This window comes from Branchiostoma floridae, chromosome 5 (assembly GCF_000003815.2).
Source record: "Branchiostoma floridae strain S238N-H82 chromosome 5, Bfl_VNyyK, whole genome shotgun sequence".
Taxonomy (NCBI): Eukaryota; Metazoa; Chordata; class Leptocardii; order Amphioxiformes; family Branchiostomatidae; genus Branchiostoma; species Branchiostoma floridae.
Window position 1 is genome coordinate 12,519,029 of NC_049983.1, and position 22,012 is coordinate 12,541,040.

Here is a 22,012-nt window from a genome sequence, read left to right on the forward strand (position 1 = left end):
AGTCTATTGTTACATGAGGAGGGAGATGGCTGAAATATGCTGTATTTGCTCTCAAGCAAATGTCGGCCTTTCTAGTTTATGTAGTGTTCGTTACAGCATTTATTAATTGTTTATATAGTGCTTATTGTTTAGGTAAGTAATTGATGTCTTGCTGCAACATCTTTAAATGGACAACTTAAACAAATTGTATCAGCAACACATTTGAATCCTCCCATCTTTCATTCTTTTTCAGAAAAATGTACATGTTTTGAAATAGATCTGTACGGAAGTCTGTGCTGACACGTCATGAAATGTGGTAAACACTGTAAAAATTAGATTTTCCTCAGGAACGTTTGTAACCATGGTAACTGGGCATTTAGTGACGGAGAGAATTGTACCAACCAAAGTCTACTCAGCAATGGGAAGATACATGTGTTACAGTCCCCTTGTCGTAGTTACAACAACTTCTACCTCCATTCCAGACTTGGCAGGTTTGATACAGGAGATAGCACAGTGATCATCCCAGTACAACCGTGGCGAGTGAAGAATTTGTTTGAGACCATTGAAGTTTTGTTTTCTGTCCATTCCAATGTGCAATAAATGTGTGTATCGGTACTTGAGCGTTGGTCATCATCAAACTAATAATGCAACAGTAATGTACTACGGAAATGGCATTGTTAAAAACACAGCAGCTACTAGGGCAACTACCAATGTAATCAAATATTTTAACATAACAGTGATCACCTATTACTTGCATAAAACACGTTACAATAAAAGCATTAATTACGATACACATTTCTCATGTAATGACGTCCCCATTATCTTAGAGACAGAGGTATCAAGCCAGCCCTGAACTGCGGATTTCAACTTGGCCAAAATTGCACAATTGCAATGCAGACTTGTCACATATCTCTGTTAGTTTTTTTTCACAGTATGGGGGAACTTAGTCAGGTAACCCTACACAATTGAAAAGGTTAACTTGTTTACGATTCGATATTCTGAAACCACCTTAGGTATACACAGGTTAACCACTTCTAATCTACCTTTATAATACTTCTCTCCAAGCAAAGGTTCGGCTCCGACTGCTTTTACGCGTTTTAGGCGTTGCTATAGGACTTTCTATTTTGTGCTGTATTCTGAGGAGCACAAAATAAAAAGCCCGATAACAACGCATAAAACACGTCATAAAACAGCGGCAGCGGAAACACTGCTTGAAGAGCATGTGGTACTACAAGTAATACTACAAATCGCTGTTTATCTTCGCTCTCCAGTCGAAGGAGCCGCCTACAGAACACGCCATGCGCTCCTCACAGGTTCTGGCACTCAACAATGGACACCGTCATGAAGTCCGCCACGCCGACGTAGTTTATACCTGAAACTAAACGATGACATTTCACCATAGATGTTGACTACCACAGCCTTACATGTACCTCTAATGTGTACGAACATCACGTCACTTTGCACATCACTTTTCTGTCCTGTTTTACGCAATATTCCACACTCTTCCAAGGCTGAAGACTTTTCTACTTTGCCCTGGGGACCAGTCTTCCCCTGGCACTGTAAGCTTCTTTAACCGCCTGACCAATTAAACAAGCTGTCTGCGTGTTTTTTGTCTACTTGAAATGATTGATCCCTGCAGGCCTAAGGCAATGGGTGTGTTGGCCTAGGTGCCGAACAGCTGGTCTGTGTAACAGAGTGGATTCCAGCCTACATCTATTCTGCCCACAGGAAACCATAGATGAGCCTATTCTCCAAGCAGAGGTTGGGTCGCGGAGATATACTAGTAGTAGTGGTCAGGTTCTTTACCGGGTCGCACCCCTCACCCTCTCACTCATGGTTGAAAGAAAGTCCAACTCACCCTGTTCCCAGGTGACCTTCCACGGGGCTGTGGAGTAGAGGATGATGGGTAGGTCGTCGTTAGTGAAGCCATGAGGACGTTCCCAGGCGCATGGAGGTTTCTCCGACTCCAGCACGGCCAGCCAGCCCTGGTCGTGCTCACAGCTGTAGTATCGTTCGTTGATGAAGAAACGCCTGAACACAAAAATATACAAGCAGAGCGAGATAATTCAGCCTGTAAGTTAAGCAATGACTTTATTGACCGAACGACGATGTAGAAGTTTTGTTCATTTGCCAAATTATGAAACATCTGTGAACAGAGCTTGTGATAAGTTGGCTCAATTTATAAACTCGAAAGGTCACTGAGCAGATGAGTTATCACCCATCCGATCCATTCAGTGGCTGATTTATTATTTGATTGAGCTATCACCTCGCTTGTGACAAGTTTATACAACCATATGTGTCAAAGACGAATTTTCTTTGGAACCCACATCCACCCACCCATACAGAAAGTCCCTGCCAATGTCATCATTTTCTAATAGCTTGGATACCAGCCTTTTTATCTTAAATGCACTCTCTCTCTCTGTCTCTCCCAGACTTTTGGCCCGGAGGCGACAGAGAAACCCTGGTATCCAGGCAATTTTCTGATATATCACCTGTCATTTCTCTTGTCCCCCTGGATGCTGAAGAACGTCGGCTCGATGAGATCTGTCCATGGGGCAGACAGCACGTTGTCCGGGGAGAACCAGCTCATGTGATCGCTGCCTTTCCCGTCGAACACCAACTTCAGCACGCTGGTGTGATCCTTGAACAGTTCCACAATCACCTTGTGTTTTGAAAAATGTAATGAATAGTGGGGTTAATTGGTTACTATTTCGGCAATAACACCCAACTAACAGTTGGCTGCAGTACTTGAATTTGCCGCAGGCGGACTCACTTCCTCGGTGGGACGACTTGCGGACCACACGTCAAGGCGGTTAAGTCCAGTTCGCACGACTCAGTTCAACATCACTGCAGCTATACTCCCTTATTTCATCGAACCATTGGCGGCGCATGATGACATTACTATTGTAAAGTGAGTATGATAATGTCCTGACTATAATGGCATTGATTAAGCTAAAGTAATAAAAAGTCTTAAAAGAGTCTTTAAAAAATGGTCCGTACTTCTTTCTCTGCTTAGAGGAAGAGTATGGAAGCAAAACAAACTACACTACCAGTGGACTAACCCCTGCTGAATTGCTTGCACCTATGTGTGGCCCAGGGCTTAGAATCGGAGATGGGCGCCAGGCCCGATGCATCTTCTGATCTTGTGACCCACTTGTTGTGATGTATGGGCAACTTAAACGTAGCTTATCAAAACTCCCTTGCAATGTTACTTCACTCAGAAGGTCCTGCATCCTCCTAAAGCCCGGTCCCCAACGGCATTAGCCTATGGGGCCCTGCTATCTCATGCCCTATCAGTGGTTATTATGATTGTCGCCACAAACCAGCTGTCAACCAATCAGAGAATAGGCTTTTCTTGGCCTTTTTGTTGTCGCAAGCTGTCTCGCAAAGGCCGCTGGGAAGCTATCAGCCAATCATGTTACGTATTACATGGCTCCATCCTCCTACGCCCGATCCCCAAAGGCTGACTGCCCATATAAGGGCAAGCTCATTAATATTTATAAGTAGGGCGGTCCCTAACTGGTCTGAGTGCACAAGATAGCAGAGGTAAACACAAGGCCTTTGGACACGACTGTGGTCCCTCTGCGTAGGAGAATGAAGGTCCTGTGGATGAAACGTTATGTTAGACCACCTACCTCCTGCACGTTCCACTCCGCCCAGATGTCGAGTCCCACCCTCTGCCAGGTTGAGTACACGGGCATCCCGGAGCTCCTCTCCACACGGAACACTTCGCGTGGACGGGCAGACTTACACCCAGGGACTGTCGAGTGAAGGGAAACAACATTTAGGTCATCATCCTTCTAATTGTTTACAAAGATCAGAACAAAGGAATTTAGCCAAAGCAACAACAGAGATCAGTGTTGTTATCCACGCTATTTAACAAATGTGATCGACGATCAGATATTTTGATAGCATGGGTTCGATAACTCAGATCGGCACCCAGGGATTGACTGAAGGATAACAACGTTTAGGTCGTTATCCTTCCAACTGTGTACAAATTAGAGCATAATAATTAGCCAAAGCAACAAGAGCGATAAGTGTTGCTATCCACGCTATTTGACAAATGTGATCGACAATCATATATTTTGATAGCATGCCATGGGTTGGATAATGAATTTCTTTGTGCACTACGAAGTGGTTTTGCATAGCAGACGTTTCGGTGGCCATGTGTAATCTTAGCGGTGTACAATGAACTTTGCTACGCAGTGACATGCCAACCTGATAAAACTATTCACTGGGGTTAGATCGCATCTCACCTGGTCGCTGACAAATCCCATTGGCCTTGGAATCACACGATGCCTTGTACCAGAAACCTTCAGCAGTCAAATATGTGCAATTCAGTTGTCCCTCGGGGCACCTGGGTGGCTCTATCTGGGGTCGTAGCCACTCATCTCCGTCTTCGAGGCTGATGGAAATCGACTCAAGCCAGTCTGGGTCTGGTAGGCAGTTGGCTACACCGCCCCATTGCGTCCATCCCCCTAGCGGCCCACCGTCACTCCACACCCACTGTTCTTCAGCTGCAGTCGGATTCTTCCGGAGACCCAACCACGTAGATTGGGACAGCCTGTGGATAGAACATGGGGTGTAACATTAGTATTGATCTTCTCCTAATAGTTTCAGTAGCTCCTGCTCTGGGTTCTTAAGAAAACTAGCCCCCGGGAGGCCCAAGCTTGACATTGATCTTTGCCTTCCCAAGACCGACCTGCATCTTAAATACCATATCAATCCATAGAGAGATTGTTGTTATACTGACCACAAATATTTGAAAACATACACAAACGCACAGTAACACATGTACACAGTAACTCTCAGACACACACACACACACACACACACACACACACACACACACACAGAGTTTTACGACGATTGGTTGAGGCTGGACATTTACAATACACTTTCAACCAGCGACGTCATTCTGAAAAGGCCAGGCAATGCTTTACGCTGATTTATGTTGGTAAACTTGAGAGTCTTGCAAATGTAAGGAACATGATGATATCATTATCAAGATATCGCTCTATGTAAGGAACATGATGATATCATTATCAAGATATCGCTCTATGTAAGGAACATGATGATATCAAGATACTACTACAAGATATCCCTCCCGAAATATGCTTACCAGTGAGCACGGTGCCGGGTGAGTCCATCTTGGGTTGCCTTGTCCTTCGTTGCCAGGAGGGTCGCGCCTTCGGCCTCACACGCGGCTTTTGCTTCCTCGTACGTGAGGATGGTGTCCAGGAGTTTGTACATCTTGGCGCCCAAACGCTGATATGGGGCCAGAACCTCTGTGGCGATTGCGGTCTAGAACGCAAGCGTGTACGAATTACTTACATGTTGTGGATTATGATTATCTATAATGTTTAATCATAACCAAAAAAGGCCAGCCAATACTAACGATGAAGTGGTGTCGTCTGTGTTCCTATGGCAACACGTTAACAACGGGCAGTCACGCACAATACTCCCGATGCTCGACAATGTTGATGTAACCAGAATTTACTCGACTTCATCCATGGTCATGTACACGTCACCAAACTACCCCAGTACAACATTCAAGGTATCTTCTACTACTGCCGCCATACGCTGAAACCGTCATACACGCTATGTAGTTTAATGGCAAAACAATTTTGATAGCTAAAAAGTCGTACAGTTGGTTTGTATTCGAAAACTAGAAAACCCCAAAATTTCTGTTTCGATAATTGCATTTTAATATAATTACCCAGCTTCAGAGAACTGACGTTTCTATGCAGTCTAATGGCAAAAAGATTTTGATAGCTAAAAAGTCGACAACCAGAACAACCCAAATTTTCTCTGTTTCGATAGCTTCAGAGAACAGACAACAAGGCGGAGAATTAGAGAAGAGACAACAAGTCGGAGAACAAACTGTTGGACTCAAAGTAACATACAGCATTATAATTGGCAGTATGTAACGAAAAACATGGGAAAAATTAAACCGTGACACAGGGGCCTCAATGAAGCGTATCAGCCCTCACTGACGCATGGAACATCCAACATCGCGTTAAGCCTACGTCATGTTTTGCTCCTCGGGGTCCGGCCTGGCTGTTCGCGGAAAACGATTAAAGTTTATGCCAATAAATATGCACAAGGCATAAGGCATACTGTTGAATCATTTTGGTCCGTTTTGTGCTTTTGTTGTCTTTCATATCGTGCTTTTTGTTTCCCAAACTGCCCTGTCGGTCCCCTTTGTGGAAATGTGCACCTGCCACCCACCTGATGACGCACTCTGTCCAGAAGCACTCTTGTAGCACCGAGATGCTGCTCAAAAAGTGATAACTCCGCCAGCACCTGTTCGAAAGGTGGTGTTCAAGCTACATGAATGCCAACAAGGAAAGATGATACTGTTTCTCACAAATACGTTTAAAACAAAAATAGTGGTGAGTTATGAGCCGCAGGTGTCGTCAGACGTGTAACTATTTCACACTGAAGATGTTTATAAAGAATGATACACCTTATTGATATAAATAAATACACTGTACTGCTAATTTTGGCCGCGGTATATTTTCTTGCACTATGCTTTATTTTTACGTAAAATGAAATGAATGGAACAAAAAAATGTATTGATGAGAAATATCTTGCTACATAAAGTGCATACCGATCATTTGTAAGGATTACAGTGCAAAAATGGTGGCTAACATGAGTAATAGAGGTGACTATTCGGATGAAAAGATAGAGGAAAAGAAAAGTAACACGCAACAAAAGAAGAAAGGCGGTAGAAAAGACATTTAAAAAGGCTCACGTAGGTATATCACATCTATATATACAGATATGACCCATACAATAGGAAACAGATTGTACATACCCGGGTGAGGGTTTCCATGATGGTGGAGGGCTCGCCAATGTTGACTTTTGCGGCAAACTTCCACTCGAGACTCTTGTTGCTCTTTTCGCAGTCGTTCTTGGTCCTTGTGGAGTTGCCGTTTTTTGGAAAACTGCTGTTTCCCGATGTGACGTTACCGTCAGATGAAATCTGCCACTCAAAGCTGCTGTTTCCCTCTACCAAGTCACCGTCTGAGGGGAACTTAGCATCAAAACTGATGTCGGACCTACATGTAGTGAGGAAGGGAAATTTCAACATTCTACTCTTTGATGGAAATGATTGAAGTGGAGCATTATCAACTAATTTGTATTTGCGGATATGAATACATTTGGAAAAATACGTATACCAAGCGAGGAAAGAAATTTGTGAACAAACAAGTCACTGTACAAAGTAGTAAAACTAGTTTTTGGAAGGAGTATTGTTACAGCAAGGGTGGGCAGGAGTTCTCTTTGTCTTCGTTTGAGACCCAAATCAGGCCCAGGAGGAATTGTGGCCACCCTGCTCATTTTCACACTCTTATTTCGTCCCTTATAGCTGCAGTAGGATACGAAATTAACAAAGAGCAGAGACAGTACCTGTAGGTTTCTCCCTCACACGGCCACCCCGCCAACAGCAGGAGAATCAGCACCGAGGACGGCGACAACAGCATGGTGGCACGTCTTCGTGTAGTAAGAAAGTAACCCTTTCGTCTCTTCACTACCACTGCCCACATCGGACTAAATATCATTGTAAGCTGCTTTAATAAAGTCTGCGGCATCGCTTCCTCATCCCCGAGCGACTTTAATCTGCATTATATGAATATCATGATTCATGATGGCGCCGCTATCTTCATGCCTATTCAAAGATAGTGTCATGAAAAATAACAAAAACAGAAAAAAGACAGCTCCAGCAGAAAGAGGGCTTTATATATTGAGACAGCTGTCCATTGATCCCGCATGGAAGTTTGATAGAATCAAGCACTGGCTATGACAAGTGGTGTCGGGTCCGTACGAGGAAGATGTGCTTAAAGATGCGTGCGTTTCACCGGCAAAAGTTAGTCGTGCAGTTTTTGTGCAACCGCGCTTGCGCGATATCGTTCACATTTATCTCCGAAAAAAACGTGAAACGATGTGAATATACACATGCCGGTGTGACAGCGATCTCGCCCATTAGTCAATGGAGCGGAGTTATCTGATCATCAGGCCAACCGAAATCTTTCGCACCACACTAACCCCTCAGCAAGACACTTGGAGCCCCGAAGTTCCCGTTTATTCAGCCTGTCCCTCAGACTAATGGCGATGTGGCTTCAACAATTCAGGCTCAGTGATTGCAGCGTCTAACTAACAGGGAATGGTCAATTCCCCCCTTCTATGTGGGTCAAGGGTATACGTTGTAGTTCGTAGTATTTTCCGTAGTATCCATCTTCTGTTCTTCCCTTTCTTTTAGAAAAAGAGTAAACAACATCCCTTCTCTTCAATTTCCTCCAGACCACCTCTTGCTGTCCTTTCAATTTCCTTCCAGCCCGCGGGTACATGTACAGACCGTTATCTGTTTGAATTCCTCTCTGTTTTACTTCCTGGACTCCGCGGTGAGGGGATATGAGAGACACCAGGCAATTGCATCTGCATAATAGTGTTCTTGATTACTTCAGAGTCCGGATCCATACAAAGGACCCTGAGGTGCAACACTACCAGGTAGCCAGGGAGCATTTTATAAATGCCACTCCTGTGGAACATAAGCTGTTCCAAGGACGATGAATTGATACTGAAACGAATCTCCATGGCGTAACATCTCAACTATAAAACATATATAAACGTCCTTGCCCAGTGTTGTACGAGCACAGATTCAGCTTTGTTATACTTTTGTTATAGCTAGCGTTATTTAATAATAAGTAATAGTTGTTTGATCTCTTTCTGACATTAGGAAAATTGGAATGATGCATATTGGATATTGCATATTGGAGATTGTTGTATGCAGTATGAGGGATGGGCCGAACAAGGCGAGCAAGAATCCGGCAAAGCCACATCATAAATCATTCACGGCATCACCGTAGCAAACATTCTTCATCCTCTCAAACTGTAGCCCCCTTCATGTCGTTTTTAATGCTGCCTTTGTGTGGAACTCTTCTTGAACAAAGTACCAGTAACAGACTTTTACCACAGCAAATGAAACATGATACAAAGCTGTTAATCGATTCATTTTATTACAAAGTGACTAAGATACAATAGTACTAATCTGGGTGATCAAGATAAGGGATACTCAGTATATCATATCACACAAAATGTACAGGGATAATGGGGACAATATACATGTAACCATACGTCAACATACTACATCTTACCTATATATATGTACATGTAATATTAGAGCCTTGTATTGCCGCCTTGACGTAAGTCCAACTTTACTGAAACAAATGTAACTGCCACACATTGTGTCAGTGAACACAAACGGAGGTATCAACCCAGTACTATGAGGTTGTACAAGTCCAAGGTCACCTACTGTTAATGGCGTCAAATAGCTATTTCACGAAGTCTTGCTTCTATAGCGGTTCTGCTATATCTGCAGATGTTAGGAAGGAATTTTTTCTGGCTTCTCCATTTTTCTGACACACATTACATCGGATTTAACAATGTAATGTTATGATTGACCTCTTGTAAGGTCTGATTAAAGATTTATAACCTCCATAACTGAACTACAATTGTTGATCCTATATGCAATGTCAATGATATTTTCACGATGGCACTTGTGGACGCTATAGTTTTTAGAGCTTGTGAATGTGAGAATTGAAGTACTTTCTTTCGAGTTGATTTGAAATTTCGAGAAATTTGTCTCTCTCTCTCTCTATATATATAGATATATACATATATGGCTACAGAAAATACCAATAGTATCATCTTTGTTATGTACACAATACGGTAAGATCTGTAAAAGGCCCCTTTCTCTTATTACTCAAATGCCATTTGTAGCGTTGTAGTACATCTGCAGTATACAACTTATTTGTCGTGTATGGATTGTCCTATGCACAATCCATATGATATCGGTATCACGTTCTTACCAACATCGATGTAGAATTCTATCTTAAGCAAAAACTAAGCAAGAAATAAATCAAAACGATAATATTGGTAGAGTCTTTGAAGGTCTGGTAACACCTGCACTGGACGGTCCCCGTCATACAGATTGTCAAAAGCAAATTATCCACATCGAGAAGGAAAGAAAATAATCTGAAATTCCTTTTATCTTAAAGAGTTGGCTGCTTTTATTTGCCACATCTAGGTCCACCCTTTTTTTTTCTATTTGCTTTTGGACAGACGAGGACGATGTGGCACTGCACACAAAAGTTTTTTTGTAACTTATATTAACAATGCCACATACACGGTACAGACAGAAGGAAAGTCGTGTAAAGTGCCTTTCCCAAGGGCACAACGTCGGGGGCAAGGTGGGAATCGAACTCAGGACCTATAGATTCCGAGCCGAATGCTCTAACAGTTACGCCACGCCCGACGCCACGGTCCACCCTTTCACTCATAAACCTATCAACAATTAAACATACCCTTAGTCTTTATAGATTATTATCAGGGAGAGATGCACATTTGCTCTATGCATTACGTAGTGTGTTTTCTCCAGTTACAATGTATTTTCTATCAACCCGGCCGCTCATCGACTGTCCGCAAACCAATCACGTAGTAGGAACCCGCGTCCTTCCAAGTGGCGTGAAGAGCTCTCCGTTCGGCAGTTCAGCAAAGGTTGTGCGTCATATCACTTATTGATTCTCCTCCTCATCACTATCTCAACTATGTAAGAAGTTTCCTTCAATTCATTTTTCCTTTCCCGAGTACTGGAAAGGGCTTTCTGAAGGACGACATAGTGATACAAGGATTGTTATGTAAGAATGTGAGAGAGATTTTCAGGTCAGGGTTTCCATCGTTCGTGTTTTTCTACTTCTATCAAAGTACTTCAGTTCTCCTCCCATGTGTTGTTTATACTGACCCCTGTAGGAAGAAATCAAAAATATTGTTTTAAGAATGTCCATCTTCATTTTCTTTCGCTCAACAATGATTGTCTTCAGATCAATTTCGGTAAGGGGGCCTGGCTTGACACTTAGTACCATCATGCAGTGCGAACACTGCAAATGGGTGCATTGGTCAAGGGATTACCTTACGAAACGAGGATGAGGGAAATATTCGGCGCTTGTTAGCGAATACTGTGTATCTGACTGAAAACTTAATATCTCTCTCACAAGTTATAATTACGTTTACATGAACAAGAAGGTCAAAGGTCAGAATATACAAAATGGAGGTAATGAGACCGTCCGATGTCTCAAGTGAGCTCGTTGACCTGATGTGACGACCCGGGTGCCAGGGTTCCCTCCCTCATCATGAACAACCTTCTCTTTTCTTCCCGCGCGACCCGACAGGCCAGGAAAGTCAGTATGATGGTGGTGGCGCACCCCACCCCGGCCACCGCCGTGGCCCCCCGGGCCAGAGTCACGCTCTTCTTCAGGCCCTGTCCCGAGCTTGGCACTGCGGTGGGCTGACCAGGGAGGGAGAGGCTGTCCTGGGGACCATGTGTTCCGGAGGCTATCACTCTTAGGAGCTGAATAGTCACGATACTGAAGACCAGAGATATGATGCACGCCACTATAAAGCACAGGATCTGTTGGTTCCAAAAGCAAGAAAAGAAAAACGTGTTGTAATTAATTAAACATATTTAAGTAGGCATATACAGACATGTTTATCATTTGGAGGTACACAAACTTTTTCAAAGTATAAATATCAGGGTAGACATAAAATCTTTGCATGTGGATTGGACATATTGTTCGAAAATGTATACAGTTCCAATTCTATACGTCCGAAGCGCTTAAATACACTATAGAAATCCTCTGTTGAATTTCTAAACTGAAAAAAAACGCCTTTAAATATGTTGTTGAGATTGCAGAACCCTAAGTCACCGCTGATAACCCATTTTATGCTTGACAAAGCCTTCATCAGCACCAAGGACAGGCCATGGAGAACATGGCGGCCCAATGGTTTCCTTCACCACACCACCAGACGGGTTTCTCTACCATTCTTGCGATAACCAAGTTTATATGGCATACTTTAGATACACTTTATCTGGACAACCATAAACCATGCGCCACTATGTTTATCACCTTCAATTTTGTTATCATTCATGAGTGCATTAGGCTAAACTACTTTGTTTATATGGATGACATTCTCTGAGAACCAGAAATCGGAGGCGAGCGCGCGAATAAAAATAATGCCTTCATTATGAAATATGAGTCGTCAGGAAGGTTGAACAAATGGCTGACCACACAGAGTATGGTATCCCGAACAATAAATACTTCATTTTGGTTCTTACATCTTCTTTGACCTTGGAATTTTATGGCATTTGTTTGCAATCTAACGTTAAGGCAGCACTTTGTACGCTTTACAAACTGTTTTTTTCCGTGTTACTTTTGTAAACAGCCGGAAATGGATGGGTGCGCGGATGTCATCCATATACTAGTAATTAAATCAATATGCTGAAACATAAGCTCACCGCCCACGCTGTAGTCTTCCTCGCACAGATCAGGCCGAGAACGCTGCAGATGAAGAACTGTGTACAGGAGATAAAAACACGTGTGTCAGACGGTAAAATACCAAACGACAGTACATCAAGAAGACAAATTAGGTATTTCCTTGGAGACTACAGGGTTATGTATTCTACGATCATTGAGGTCAGACGCAAGGGCGTGTGCCCTCGTCAGGCTAGAAGTACGAGCTGAGATAACTCCACAGTTCATTCCCATTGGTCGGCAGTTATTGGTGATCCTAATCTAAGTCACGCTGCTTTACAATAATCTCTGGTCATGACTTTGACCGAAGAGCTATTCCAAAGGTCAAAAACTTCAACCCTGTACAAATGTCTTCTTTCACACTGATATGAAGTCTTCTTTCACGATGTTGCGAAAGTCTCCATACAGGGTGCACCTTGACATTTTTGTGGTGGGTTTTATATTTGATCCCTCGACCGCGAAACTCTCACACCAGAACAGTGCAGAATTTCTGTCAGTGTTACATATGCATTCCTACCGCGGACTTTACGCACCATGAGCGAGTTCTTTAACCCCCTACCGCGAAATCAAATTCCCTCGAACTTAAATGAATTAACAATGTCTCATGGCGCCAGTGTCTTACAGACATGAAGATTATTTGTGACAACGTGAAATATTGATGCTGTCTCCTTCTCTGCAAATTTGTTCCGGTCGCTCGTTAGCTCGGAATGAGCCCTGGTTAATTATTCTATCGACTATAGTTACGTTTAGTCCTCGTTCATAGTCTATCAACCAGTTACGGAGACATCACCGATACAGGAGATTCTGTGAACATGCGCAGATCGGACGAATCGCATGTACTATACATGGCAGACAAACTACAAGGGAAATTTGGTGGAATAAAAGTTAACATCAGGGTCTGCGCCCTGAATTTGTCATAAACGGTTATAGGTAATAATAAGAGATGTTCGCTTCGAAACTTTGAGTGATTTACATGAACAGTTACAGACTTATACTGCCTCATTCTATTTCTATCTTTAGATGTATCTCTCTCTTCTCTCTTCTCTCTTCTCTCTTCTCTCTTCTCCCTTCTCCCTTCTCTCTTCCCTCTTCTCTCTCCCCTCTCTCTATAGATATCTGTAATTCTGTATATCTTTATAACTCTCTCTTTGTTTCTTTCTCTCTCTCTCTGTGACTGTACACCACTCAAAGTTTAGAAGCGAGCATCTCTTTTTACCTAGGCTATAGCATCTCTTCTTACCCAAAACCGTGACAGAATATTCCATTTTGCCAGTGACAACGTTACGTTGGCACGGCATTGTTGATGGATGATGGCTCATACTACAGAATAACTTCTCCCCGTGCGGCTTGGCACGGCTTGGCACGGCTTGACTGAGTACAGAGGCATACGGAATCAGTTCACATCTGCGCCACATCGCAGCTAAGGTGGCAAAGGGGAGACTGATTCATCTCAATTTGTGTCAGACATAATGCTACCCAGTGGGAAAGACAATATATACTCATGAACTCGCAGCTTTACCACCAACCCCTAATCAAGGTCCTTACGGGAGGCTTTCATTCTTATCGTGTATGAACAGCCGTGTACGTGGGTTAAGCACAAACGCTGAAATAAGACTTCTAAAGATAGACGTTGTGTCACCGATACAAAAATAACACCCCTGACGCCGCTGTAACGAAAAGGGCGCCCAAACGACTAACATTAACAAGTGAACGCGACATGTCGATTAGGTGATATTTCGACATTCCTACCTAGCAAAGACGTCTAATCATAGTAATGTTCCACAGTCTATCCACTACCTATTTTGGCGCATAATGTTCGTCATTCTTGCTACTTTAGCATTTGTATGGTCTGTAATGATTCTCTAACGCCCGTAAGAAAGTATCTACGGTGTTTTTCAAAAGCTGAAAGTGGTACGCAGTGTTAAAAATGCTTGTATGGACCATAAGGTAATCTCCAAGCAGATCCTACAATGGCATAAGATAGTACCAAACTGGCCAGGAGATAGTCAGAGGTGTACATTTGCCATGTAGAATGTAGCAAAACACACTCCTAAGCCAGCTTCACTCCTCTGCCAGCTTTAGATACTATCTTATGCTACCGTAGGATCTGCTTGGAGATTAACCATAAGGTACAAATCTAAGGTTAACACAAATGGCTCGGAGGTTCTGCTTCGCTCTATTCTTCGTTGATGCTCGGTACTTAAAAAGTTCCGGGACTCCATACGTACATCTATTCAAGTCCCTCTGTGCGTGAAGCGTTGTTATATTTGATATTTTCTATTAACTTTTGACTTTTGGTGGAATGTTAGACTTGTACATGTTTATCAAAAGACAGCAGACACCGATTCCGAAGCAAAAGAGAAAGTTCGATCTATGACGCATCCCCGACGAACAGGATCTGTAAACAACACATCCATCTTGATGCAGCCACTCAAGTGACTGTCAGCTCTCTAGCACCAGAACTATCTAAAACAAATCAAGATTAAGGCTGGAGGGAAAGCAGAGTCATTATCCGGCAGTCCTTTTCTGTGAATATATGACGGTGTCTGCTGGTATGTGGGGCAGTATTTCAAACAGCCATGCTCTGCGTATAAATGACATTCAGTGAAAGTAGCTCAGTGATCACGATAGAATCTCTTTCAACGATCAGATTTCAACGCTTCGAAAACAGTTGGAGAGTGGAGGGCTAACGATGGCTATGCCACAGACCTACTTGCGTGCTGACCTAAATATGTAAAGGAAAATGTTCCACTTATAAATTAGAAACCGCTATATCCTCCCTCAAGAATTCTACTTCTGTGATAACTTTTGAAACCAGGCTTGGAAACTATCCAATCCCAGCCACTTCTAAGCCTGCATGCTGTCATGATGTTCTGATTTACAGTCAGCTAAGGCACTCTATGTTTCATACAACGTTTATTCATTTGCATTTCATTATCTTTAGTCTTAATTATAACATTCTATGTTTCAAATATTTGCTCAATAATTCCCATTACCGATTGACCGTTGAAATTTCTCAATTGTTGCTATTCTTTAGTGTATCCTATATTTACTACACTTGTATTTAGTGTTAGCCTATTGTTACACAATTTTTCCCGATATCGGCGAGCCTACAACCATTCGCCGACAGTTTTTTTTCATCGTCTAGATGGAACTGCTATATCGCCATTACGATATCGGGAAAATTTCTCCCGAAAGGTCCGGACCATTCGTACGAAAGCTTAGCAGGGGTCCCCGATAGCTTAGCAGGGGTCCCCGACAGCTCCCGCGCGCGTGTAGATGTGTCCCGACTTCGGGAAGGCTCATTAGCACACAACGCGGGCTCACTAGGCTATATAGCTGTTTATGACTGCAAGCGCCACGGGTGTCCCGCGGCCAGCGTTCCAGATCCCTCCCGACACATCCACCGATATCGGTAAAAACTGTGTCCCAATCTACACACCGATATCTGTGGAGATGTCGGGAGGGATCTAGAACGTAGGGGGCCGGACACCCATGGCGCTTGCAGTCATAAACATATAGCGCGATTTTCCAAATGGCGTTATATGCTAATGAACCTTCCCGAAGTCGGGAAGCATCTACACGCGCGCGAAGCTGTCGGGGACCCCTGCTAAGCTATCGGTATGGTATCGTACGAATGGTCTGGACCTTTCGGGAGAAATTTTCCCGATATCGTAATGGCGATATAGTAGTTCCATCTAGACGATTAAAAAAAGCTGTCGGCGAGAGGTTGTAGGCTCGCCGATATCGGGAAAAACTGTGTGTAGATCGTGATAGTTAAGTGCACGGGGGCTTTGTAGAAGCCATGCGGTCATCTACCCTCCTCCGATACCTTTATTCACTTTTCTATAGTTTATTGTTTTTTTTTTAATGAAAGAAATAAACAAACAATAAACAAATGTATGGGAGTCTACCCCCATGTATCAGATCCTCTGCGAGAGAAATATCTACGGTTTGCTGGACATGTCTTGTGGAGTAAGGGAGAGTTCACAAGTAATGCTCTCGTATCAGTACCAAACCATTCCCATGGAAGAGCTGAGATACAACATACATCCAACATACATCCAACAACTGTGCAAAGATGCATGCTGTAGTCTCAAAGTTCTACCTAGAGCAGTGGAGGGTAGGGAGGGATGGGGAAATACAGTCTTGCACACCCTATAGAAACTACCTCGACAAGATGATGATGTTCCTGTTGTTTCTAATGGCGCGGAGTTGGCTTGAATGTGGGCCCTGCTGTTTGTAATTCTCGCTATCGCTTATTCATTTACTCATCTGTAGTGGCGTGTATGTGAAGTGATAGCGTTCATAGAAAACATCAATAAAAAAACAACTCATTGTAGATGGTAAGCTTTTGGTAAATCAAAACAAAAGTTTACGTAAATCCAAACAACAATAAGATACAGTTTGATAAGCTTCCAACCAAGGTTCAACCACCAAACAAAATTATCGTAACAGAATTCGAAGGCAATTAAACAATTTGTTCAAGTAAAGAAAACTCAATATGTAGCAATAGGCAAATGTTCCATCAAAATCCGTAACCGGAAGGCTGTTAGAAAATATCACAGCCAAAGCAATTTAAGAAAAAAGGCAAGATGTAATTTGCCCCACATTCCGATATCTTTCTGCGCAGTCCTTCCCCTCACGATAACATGTTTTAATTTACAGAAGTATGCTACAAAGGTAATGAAGACGGCTCACTGAATTTCATCACTGAAACTAACCATCTTTGCTCATTTCCCTGAGAGCAAGTGTTCTTGCTGTTTCTAATGGCGCAGAGGAGGTTTGAATGTGCGTCCTGCTGTTTGTAATTGTAGCTATCGTGTGCTTATTTACTCACCTGTGGGGACTAAATGGCATGATAATGTGGCTAAAATGCATTTTTTAAGTGTAAGAGTACCTAGATCACATAACTTGGTTAAAGTATATAACATTGTCCATCGACGTTTTTATAACATTTATTTAAAAAAAAAACAGTTGAAACAGATACTAACACTCGAGATGACACTGTCTGGACCAACTCTCAAAAGTGAGCAAAGATTTGTTATTCATTATACATCTTACCTTCTAGCTATATATGAAGGTGTAGATAGGACAAAATATTATACTCTTTACACGGTGTTACCTATCGTGATATATTACTCCCCGTAATAACTGTTTAAAAATCTTTTTGGGAACCATCCAAAATAGCACTTCGATACACGCACACCTCTTCAGTTTTTTGACTACCAATCTTATCATATTTCAACATCGTCTTAACGATATCCTGGGCTCCATCCTCGGGGGTGTCGCTATCGTCCTTGGTCTTTTCTTTGCCGAGATTCTCAGCTTGATTTGCTCCAGTCTTCAGCGCGGGCCACAAAGGACGGCTTTTAAGGTTGGAATTTACGACGTGCCGTCCCGAAAATTGCCCGCTCCACTACGTTAAATAATTCATCAGAGCCAGGCGCTGATTTTAGTGGCCTTTGTCGTATCGTTAATTGGAGGCACTCTTCGGCGGGGCCGTTCCTCTTCATTCCCCGTCACCTATTATGCCTCCCGGGTCCAAACTACCGGGACATTTGGGACTGCGTCGGTGTTTTGTATCTTCTCGTACCTCATGAACATATATTCCATTAGAAATAAATGGAAAACGGCGGCCTAAGGGCTGGAGAACAATGAGAGCGCGTGTCGCGCTCAGGATTGGGCCCACAGACATGCCTTTCTTCAGGCTTGATGCAGTAATGAAATGTCAAGACTCTACGCATACAACATTTTCGGAGGCTTGAGAAGACATATTTATTACCAAGGGAGAATTAGACATCACCTCTGAACTAGTACAGTGAATGTATCAACTGTTTCTGCTATGACTCGTATATTCTGTTATGAAATCGAAATTGGCAGGACATGTTACCCCATATCCCAGGGGAGGACCTGACATACCTGGCAATCTGAATTTGGTATTGTAACGTGTTATATATCTAACGTATGGTGTTGTAGGTCGTGGGGTTCGTATATAAGCACACGCACAGAGAGACACACACACACACACACACACACACACACACACACACACACACACACACTACCAACTTTGTTTCCGGGCATATACTAATACATCAAACGTTGGAAACTGTCAATTTTTCACCTACCACAGAAATCACATCGACACACAGAAAGATACATGCTCGCAGACTTCTAAAGCGGACCTTTCTGCGATAAACATTAAGATAAGCCTTCCTCTGACACGAACGTAATACCAGCCGGCGGGATATCTGGCGGCCGCTGATGAAGCATGCCTGTGATGTACAAACCGACTAATAAGCAGATATCGACCGCGGTATGGCGAGTCTTACTGACAAGAGACGGAGAGGACGACAATGACAGCGGAGACATTCAGACGGAACAGGTCAAGACTTCTGTTAGACTTCTTAAGAGTAACGCTAATGATGAAGAAAGATAAATTCACACTTCTTGGATTTTGACGTATTAAAGTTTGCAAGGAAAACTCTAAAGTGTAAGGATTTAGACTAGAATACGTCCTCCATGTTGGTTGAGTGAATATGTGCGTATGATTTGTATTTATGGATGCTGGGGCGCAAATGAGTTATATATATATCTTACGGCTCCTGCTGTGAACAAAAATCCATTTTCATGTAGGTGGTGTTGAAACGAAGGAGATATGTATACCAATACGTATACTTCATACTAGGTTATCACATGGAGAAGATATCAAATTCTAACTCTTTAGACTATTTTCTGACCTCCAGTTGTAGCCTCTGATGCTCATCATGCAGACAGAATCGACCTCTATACTTCTACTACGTACGGCGGAATCACCTGTCCAGTGTGATGGAAATCATGATCATTGTTTTTGCTATCGGTCAATCTTACCGGGACAGGGTTCACAATGCATGTGTATAGTTGCTGCAAAGGGAAACCCTTAAAATTACCAAGATGTCAATGTCATCTGAGAGAACTACTCTATCTCTGAGACCACTATCGACTCAAGACAGATATATTTGAGGTGATAACTCTTATTCGTTACATGTCATCAGAGTTTGTTGCCTCGGTTCTCATTCAGTTGACCTCAACGCAATGTCAGAACTTCTAGAAAGGCTAATAACTTTTACTGCCCTCATCAATTAGTTAGGGACCAGCTTGGGTGGCAACATGAGACCCAACATTGTATCTACAGGCTTCAGGCATGTTATCAATATCTACGTACCTTATGCTATTTTTTTTCCAATATTTTTTTGGAAATAATGTTTTTAATTTGCACTCAAGATCATCCCCAGATTATGCGATATAGAATGAATGATGAAAAAGGCTATTTGTACCTTCCGGGTCGGCTTTTCAAAGTGTGCTGTAATATATAGCGTGTTGGGCCATTAGGGGCATAATGGAAGCTAGGATTACTCGTGCACTGGGAAAATGTGTTCTAATGTTACACCAACACTGCCGCCTGTCCGCTAATAGCCAACCTGTTATAGTGTGAGAAATACCATCAGCAGAGCCGCAGGGATCGGATTTCTGGCAGCTGATTTTCCATCTACAGATTTTGGAACAATGTATGCACATTGTAGAACATAATGCTGTGTTTTGATCCCACCTGGCCATAGACTGCAAGATGCAGAAGAGTCTGAATTAGTTAAGGGAGGGGTTCGTCCGCTGAGAGGGCGACAATGCCCTGCCATGAGAGTGAGAGTGAGCTTTGGACGTAATTTACGTTACGGTGTCAGAAAAGGCATCGGCTGCCCTGTCGTGCCCTGTGGGAGACGGAATAGAAGGGGCGGACTTGTGACAGGTTCCTCCTTAACTATTGTCTCCAGGCCATATCTGAGACACAATGGGTAATGCGTTTGGCAGTGTATTTTGTCACTGCTGTATAGATATACTGTAGCACGTACTGGCGAGTCACGACTCACGTAAAACTGCGCAGAATAGAAATCAATATGCTTTGCTTTGCATTCAGACTTAACGGTGATTCTATATCATCAACACACATTTCAGCTGGGCCAAAATGACAGTCATGCTTTTCCAGATTTAACATACTTTCCCCAAGATCAGATTTTCTCTCGAAATGCCCGTCACTAGCGCAGATCAATATAGACAACTCTAACAGATCGGACCACGTCTCTATCTTTCTGTCGTTTGTTATGTGAGTGCCAGTGGCCACCTCGCCCAACGTTAACTTATTATAGATATATTGACCAACACATGGTGTCGCCACGGTCAGCTAGTGAGTAGCTACTCATGTGAGAGATTGAAATGTTGTATCCAAAGTTATAGATAGTGGTGGAGGCGAAACGGGTATAGAATCTGCCATCTGCCTAGTAGGACAGCTCTATCAACACAGGATCGATGCAACATTTCATTTTAGATTTGATTGAAAGCTTTGCGTTCTTGATTTGATGTGTAGTAGAGGATTCACCTTAAATTGAATTACCAAAAGTTACCCATATACAATTCAAAAAAGGAAACGTAAGCTGCATTGATCATACGTTTGGCCATGTGAAATCATACACGCACAGTCATCCGTCGACTAAAAGGCAGGGGGTCTTAGGAAGAAAGAAAGGGGACACTTATTAGCCTCAGTAAGTTGCCATAAAATAGTACGTGTCCACGAGCCTGGTCCGTCGTGGAATAACAGATAAAAAAGGACCCTGCAATACCAGGCCTGTACGAGGATGTGGTACTCACACAAGCGCCGCAGCAGATCGGCGACATGCTGTTCCTAGAGGTGATCTTCCCGCCAGGTGTGTAGACGGCGGCGGCCCCCAGCCCGATCCCTGTCGACCCCACCCCCAGCAGCAGCACGGAGAACACCGCCAGAGCAGCCCGCAGAGTCCGCATGCTGCGCCTGTGGCGGGCCTTCTCTTCCATTTGCGCCCGCTGCTCCCATGAGATGGTCCTCGCCATCCCTCGTGGCCGCCGCAACTTTCCCCATGAGCCCATGCGCCAATTGGACAATTGGCCGCACAGTTATGAGTAAGGAAGCCCCGCACCGCACGGCCGACCCACTTCTGTAGCAAGGTGCCGATCAATCCAGCCACTGACGCCCAGTCTACCCTGGATGATGTATTATAATAGCATGTGGATGATTTAGGCTGACAGATCCCAGGTACGATACTGCAGAGGAGATTTGTTGGGCGCGTTTTCAGAATGATACGTTTCTACCCTCCGCCAGGGCTATCAATCCTTACCTCGTCTAACGCTCTCACGTGTAAACTATCATTCACGGAACATGTGAGAAATCATCCACGCGTTTGCACCGCTAAATCAGGGTAACTTAGACCCCACTCACGAGCGCGTGAGAGCTGGGATTGCATGGAGCAAGTGCCGGAGACACCCTGCGTAATGGATGTCAAGAGTCGGCTCGCACAAGTACGGGCTCTTCGTGTAGAGGATGATTACTAATATAACTTTACTCGCTTATCCCGTCCAGAAAAGGACCTTACATTGATAGCCACCGCATAACCCGGTTGTAAGCCGCCTGCAAGCTGACGGCTTTAGTTCTTAACTTAACTGACGTCTGCGCTGTATGAAAGGGTAAAGACTTTGCATCATCTCCTGTTATATATATATATATATATATATATATATATATATATAGCAAAACGTTAAAGCTAAATTACCAAAGTCTAGATGACGTTACCATCTCCTAGTCGTCCATTTCTGTG

At 43.3% G+C, this 22,012-nt stretch overlaps 2 protein-coding genes across 2 annotated transcripts; both read right to left on the minus strand.

The window, feature by feature from the left end:
* Nucleotides 1-210: 210 nt before the first annotated feature.
* Nucleotides 211-7,658, minus strand: LOC118415489. The gene is made up of 9 exons (XM_035820148.1): nt 7,393-7,658; nt 6,800-7,043; nt 6,211-6,285; nt 5,102-5,283; nt 4,236-4,543; nt 3,615-3,739; nt 2,472-2,641; nt 1,838-2,010; nt 211-1,357 (listed from the first exon to the last, which is right to left on the minus strand). Exons 1-9 carry the CDS (start codon nt 7,572-7,574, stop codon nt 1,287-1,289), a joined length of 1,530 nt encoding a protein of 509 aa, XP_035676041.1. The 5' UTR covers nt 7,575-7,658; the 3' UTR covers nt 211-1,286.
* A 2,652-nt stretch (nt 7,659-10,310) lies between these two features.
* On the minus strand, nt 10,311-21,601 carry LOC118415490 (transmembrane protein 196-like). The gene is made up of 3 exons (XM_035820150.1): nt 21,033-21,601; nt 12,335-12,391; nt 10,311-11,449 (listed from the first exon to the last, which is right to left on the minus strand). The coding sequence occupies exons 1-3, from the start codon at nt 21,285-21,287 to the stop codon at nt 11,114-11,116; spliced, it is 648 nt and encodes a 215-aa protein (XP_035676043.1). The 5' UTR covers nt 21,288-21,601; the 3' UTR covers nt 10,311-11,113.
* Between the last annotated feature and the right edge of the window lie 411 nt (nt 21,602-22,012).